The sequence below is a fragment of the Staurois parvus genome, unplaced genomic scaffold, assembly GCF_062004578.1.
Source record: "Staurois parvus isolate SC_StPar_1 unplaced genomic scaffold, SC_StPar_1.0 ptg000258l, whole genome shotgun sequence".
Classification (NCBI taxonomy): domain Eukaryota; kingdom Metazoa; phylum Chordata; class Amphibia; order Anura; family Ranidae; genus Staurois; species Staurois parvus.
The window spans coordinates 8,817,743-8,823,742 of NW_028318054.1; the positions used below are offsets into that span (position 1 = coordinate 8,817,743).

At 46.8% G+C, this 6,000-nt stretch overlaps 1 protein-coding gene across 2 annotated transcripts in view; it reads right to left on the reverse strand.

Annotated features, from left to right (window-relative positions):
- Window positions 1-5,531, reverse strand: part of TRIM33 (tripartite motif containing 33) — a 214,152-nt gene extending 208,621 nt beyond the window's left edge. The window contains exon 1 of one of the 2 annotated variants that reach the window (XM_089681085.1): window positions 4,949-5,531. In XM_089681085.1, the coding sequence (XP_089537211.1) occupies window positions 4,949-5,381 (433 nt within the window). In that variant the 5' untranslated portion in view covers window positions 5,382-5,531. The remainder of the gene's footprint in view (window positions 1-4,948) is intronic. The other variant, XM_089681084.1, reaches the window with a different exon arrangement.
- Between the last annotated feature and the right edge of the window lie 469 nt (window positions 5,532-6,000).

Sequence of the window (6,000 nt, forward strand, 5' to 3'; positions counted from 1 at the left end):
GAAGTGACACAATCACTACAGATGCAATTTCATTGGATTAGTTGAAAAGAAAAACCACAATATTTCTTTAGTGATCACACAAGTATATATAACTCATACAATGTTATACATACATCAGAAAATGAACAAAATAAACATAAAATGTCTCACATAAAAATAGCAAACCGCTAGTACCGTGGCCCACACACATTTGTCAACAAATACATTCGCTTCCAGGGACAGTGCCAAGGTTTGAAGACTCATCCCTGATCCTGTTAAAATTCCTAGTCTGCTGTACATTTAAGTGTTATACAGCCCAAATGAAATTACTGTATTCTTCGCTCCATAAGACGCACTTTTTCCCCCCCCCCAAAAAAGGGGGGGAAATGTCAGTTCGTCTTATGGAGCGGCCGGTCCGGTATTCCCACCGCCGTGACAGAATACAGGGCCGGCCGCTCAGCTCTGCAGCGGGACCTTACCTGTTCCTCTATCCAGCACAGCGCTGTCTTCCCGGCTTCTGTAGTGTGGGCGCACAGCTTGACAGCCGGGTGCCCAGTGCGCATACTCGAGAAGCTGTGCGCTTTGTGAATGGTAAGGCGGCACCTGGGACACATGACAGGTCCCAGAAGCCGCCGGACCAATCACAAAGTGCAGCGCTTCTCACTCATGCGCACTGGGCACCCGGCTGTCAAGCCGAGCGCCCACACTACAGAAGCCGGTAAGACAGCGCGGCGCTGGATAGAGGAACAGATAAGGTCCCACTGCAGAGCGGACACTAACCAAAGAACAACTCCGCGGAAGTAAGAGCGGGTACCTGCCAAATTCAGGTACACGCCCCCCCTCTTCCCAAAGGTCAGCCGTCACCTCCTGTACTATGTCCGCAGTCTCTGGTCACCTCCTGTACTGGGTCCGCAGTCTCTGGTCACCTCCTGTACTGGGTCCGCAGTCTCTGGTCACCTCCTGTACTGGGTCCGCAGTCTCTGGTCACCTCCTGTACTGGGTCCGCAGTCTCTGGTCACCTCCTGTACTGGGTCCGCAGTCTCTGGTCACCTCCTGTACTGGGTCCGCAGTCTCTGGTCACCTCCTGTACTGGGTCCGCAGTCTCTGGTCACCTCCTGTACTGGGTCCGCAGTCTCTGGTCACCTCCTGTACTGGGTCCGCAGTCTCTGGTCACCTCCTGTACTGGGTCCGCAGTCTCTGGTCACCTCCTGTACTGGGTCCGCAGTCTCTGGTCACCTCCTGTACTGGGTCCGCAGTCTCTGGTCACCTCCTGTACTGGGTCCGCAGTCTCTGGTCACCTCCTGTACTGGGTCCGCAGTCTCTGGTCACCTCCTGTACTGGGTCCGCAGTCTCTGGTCACCTCCTGTACTGGGTCCGCAGTCTCTGGTCACCTCCTGTACTGGGTCCGCAGTCCATTGGTTTAGAATATTTTTTTTCCTGTTTTCTGCCTCTAAAACCTAGGTGCGTCTTATGGAGCGACAAATACGGTATATTGCAGCTTACCAAATCATAGATGTTATGGCTGCATTAGTTTTCTTTCAGTTAATTTCAGCTGGTAATCCAACAAGTGTTTTTCAAACAAGCTGTTCTGCTAATGTAGCAGTTACAGGGATGAGACAAACCATCTATCACTGACAGGGATTATTACAGTGAGAAGATTTTATGTAAAACCTTAATGTCAAAAAGAAAAAAAACTGTTTTCTGTAACTGCTTATAAATTGTTAGGCAAAGTTCAGCCTCAATTTGTTAGTATATCTACATCTGCTAGCACATCTAACACTCCCCTCCCGCCAACTGATAATGCTGCTGGCCCAAGGCACTCCCAACTGGGCACCTTCAACCAGAGTGGGGGCACGTTAAGGTCTAGCTCACACTAATGCAATTTCAGGTGCGACTTGGGTAGCACTGAATCCAAATGCAATATTTCCCCCACACGTGTTCCTGAAAACGGCTATTCAGTATTGCTGGGTGCTGAAGTGATTACAGGCTAGGAACCATAGAAAATCCAAGTGAAAATGTCACCAGCACACCAAAGCTTTATTTTTGTGGCCACTTGGTAAACACAAGGCACGGTTTCATAGCCACGCAGGGCCCCTTCATCGGGCAAGTGACTTCACCGGCCATGTGACCAGAAAAATTAAAGCTATGGACCCATTTTGAGGAATCCTTGGTGTGCTGGTGAAATTTCTTCACTCAGGTAGCACTGAATTGTATTACAATAGAAAGAACATTGCTTCCAATAGTGCCCATTCATTGGTTAAGGTGCTACTGTGGTGTGATCTGGCCCCATAGAGTACACAAACCCCATCCAAAGTTGCACTACATAGTTGCACTGCAAATCCCATCACAGTATCGTGAACTGAGCCTAACACAAGGGGTATGTTATTGGCCAGATCACCAGGTGAAAACAAAGGGTAACAGCCTAAAAAAAAAGAAAAACGAATGCAGCCACCACATCTAATGATTGGTATGCTGCAATAGATTACATTTTGGGGCATAATATCCCTTTAGGAGCTCATTCACTGCATTCACTGTGCCTGTTTTCGAATTTGTTTACATTTTAATTTTCTTTTATAAGTTGTATTTAGATGTGTTTTATGTGTGTGCCAATGCAGAAAAATCCAGCATGCTGCACTTTTTTTTTAACACACATAGAAGCACTTTAAAACATGCTCACCAATTTGGTACAGGACACTTGAAATATTACACAAACATGACACTTCCCTTTCTCATTTATGATGTTGTTGTGGTACTGGCAATGGTTCCCAATATCATATCTTTTAGCAATGTAAGTTGATTATGCCTTTTTGAAATATTGTGATGTCTCTTGCTTCAACCATTAAAGTGTCTCTTCTGTTGGACCCAATACATTATCTTTTAGGCCTTCCCTGGCATTTTTAAAGCCTGTGAATAAGCTATCCTCCTAAATTTTGCTAGCAGCTAAGAGAACCATGCTCTTAAATTGGTTGTCTCCTATCCCTTTAGTCCAGCTTTTGAATACTAAAGCTGATATTAGGAAAATGGAACAACTAACTGCTTTGGTTAATGACACCTAATTCAACAGTTCAAAGTGTGGGACTCCTGGGACTAGTCTGAGCGTGGCTCCTCCTCTACAACATAATCCAGGTCTCTCCTCTGGCAATACATCCCAATACTGGTGCCCTACCCTTCGCCTTCTATGGCTCATTCACTGGCCCCCTGGTGCATTTCCTAAAACGTATGGCATTCCAACCCCCGATAAGCTCACTCTTTAAATGTACATTTGTAATGTATGCACATTCCAGGTTCTTCTTAGGTTTGTTTTGCACTATGAATATTGTGTCAACTACATTATTATTTAGCTCACTATGAAGGGCCTACTTGTGTCTTGGCCCATTGTGATTGTTTCTGTTCTTTTATATACCTTTTCCTATGTAGGACTTGGAAAACCCTTCAATCCTAGATTATAAACTCTAACGAGCAGGGCCCTCTGTTTCCTCTTGTACCAAATTGTATTGTAACTGTAATGTCTACCTTCATTTTGTACAGTGCTGCGCAAACTGTTGGCGCTATATAAACCCTGTATAAGAACAATAAAAATACAATAAAAAAAAAAAAAACCACACGCACACTTATTGAAATACATTTGCTTCTCTTGCACATGTCTAAGCTGCGTTTAAAAACACACCAGAGCCCTAAAGCATTTATATTGTATATATAATTTGGGATTGTAGGTTTAAGGATACGCTCACCTTTAGTAGCATGTTACACCCATATTTAGTTATGCCCCTTGCACACTACAACTTGAAAAAGAACAGTACGTTTTTTTTTGCCATCGATCTAAAATGCAGGCCATTGTAAACACATGTGCCTAAACAAGCACTGCGTATTCTTGAGGGGGAAAAAAAAGGAAAAATATGAATTCCTGCTCCGTATTTTGCACTGGTACACGCAAATGCGCACATATAAAACACAACTACTCATGGATTTTGCATAGGGTTGTATTGTGCGCATGAATACACGTAAAACAAATGTCTGAAATTGCATCTACAAATGCTGGTGCTCAAACATCAGTACCATGTTCAAGAGGCCTTAGGATGTAACATACACCTATGTACCCTCCTGCCACCAGCGCTCTCTCCTCTCTGACAGCGGGTCCGCTCCCCGCACCCGTTGTCACTTTTTGAAATCAGCATGGCTGTGTGGGCGGAGCATCATTCATTCACACATTCCTGTGAATGAAAAAATACAAGTATCATCTGCCACCATGGCAGACATACCTGTAGTTTGAATGGGCTGCGAGCATGCTCCGCTTGGAGATACGGGAACAAAGATGGAGGAGCCATATCTGCTGATCGTGGGTGCACTGCTCTGCAGGCTCCAAAAAATAAATGCATTTTTTTACCTACAAAATGTTGTGTTTAAGGTGAATTTAAGCATGGTACGTATGATGAGATCAGATGAATGATCATCCGGTTTTTCTTTTTGCATATTAATCTCCATAGCAAAAATTAAGAGGTTACTAAAGTTACAAAAATTCTCAAACAGAATAAAAACTGAAATGATGTAATGTATTGATTAAACGATCTGATACAAGAAAAATGTCCATCGGATAAATTTACATGGCCTGTCACGATGGACTCTCAGAAGCTGTGTACTAAGGAGCGCTTCGAAAGCGGTATTTTTCCTATGATTTTCTGATCGTGTGTATGGGCATTTTAGCCTTTAACACGGACAAGCACCATTTATCCAGTAGCCGTTTAGTTCCACCACCTGATGCACAATCTGACAATAATAATGTACTCCGAGTGACAGCATCCAAATGACACAAAGTTGCCAAACAAGCCCGATGTTTACCCTGTGCCGTACCAGGTGTATATGACAAGCGCTTCACGTGTGCCCATGTCCGAGCATCCTCCATGTCAGCCCAGTGGGCACATGACTCAGCCCAGCCCTCATACTGTACGGACCCCCAGGCTCGCTCTCTCACCTTGCTGGATGTCCCCGTTGCTCCCCCCGGGAAGCGGTACACTCAGCTGCCTCTCCGGCTCCGGCAGACAGCGGCGGCAGAAGGAGTGCAGGCACGGCAGCAGCTTGGGCTCGGAGTCCCGGTTCTGCAGGCTCTGGCTACACACGGTGCACGTATCTAGCAGACTGACGGCTCCACTCGGCGTCGAGGATGAGGTGGAGGAAGAGGAGGCCGCGGAAGACGAGGGGGCCGGGCTCTCCTCAGCCGGAGCCGCCACAGGAACGGCCGGAGCAGCTGCCTTCTCCCCGCTCTCCGCCTCCTCCACGGTCTGGGCCTCAGCTCCGGCACTGCTACTCCCGTCCTGTCCGCTGCCATTGTTGCTGTTGGTATTACTGCTCGCGGGACCTTCCGTCTCTCCGCCGCCACCACCACCGCCTCCTTTGTTGTCCGCCATGTTTTTCCTCTTTGAACCCCTGAACTGACCGCTTCGCGACGCCACCAGCGCACGTACAGTACGCCGCCGCAGTGAGGGCCACCCTCCTCTTTCCTCCTTCGTCCCTAACGGCCACGGCGGAGTGACGTCGCGGCGACGTGCGGGACTATGTAGATAGCGCAGGCGCAGTGCGCGACATAGGGAGACCCGCGCATGCACCTTGAGGGGGGTTCCGTGTGTTTAACTGCGCATGTGCCAACGTGATACGTTGCGCATGTGTTCATCTGCATTTCACGTTGATTAGGCAGGAAATAGCTTTTCCTGAGAGCAAATTTATGGAAATTGTTTCTCTTTTTTGGACTTTTTGTTTGGTAAAGGTGTGGTAGCAATGTTGCTCTGCAGTACAGTAATGTCTTTATTATTTTCTACATTTCTTTTTTTTCTTTGTGTATATATGCACATTGGGGGGTTTCAAACTAATAGGTACAAGTAGCCAAAGAATATACAAAGGGGCCTTGCTTCAACAATTGTGGAATGGTGTACCTAAAACCATGTGGTAATCACTAGCCCTAGGGTCACATCTGTGCGGGTGGTGCCGCTGCGGATCCGCACAAAAATCCGTGCAGCCGCACAGAGAAAT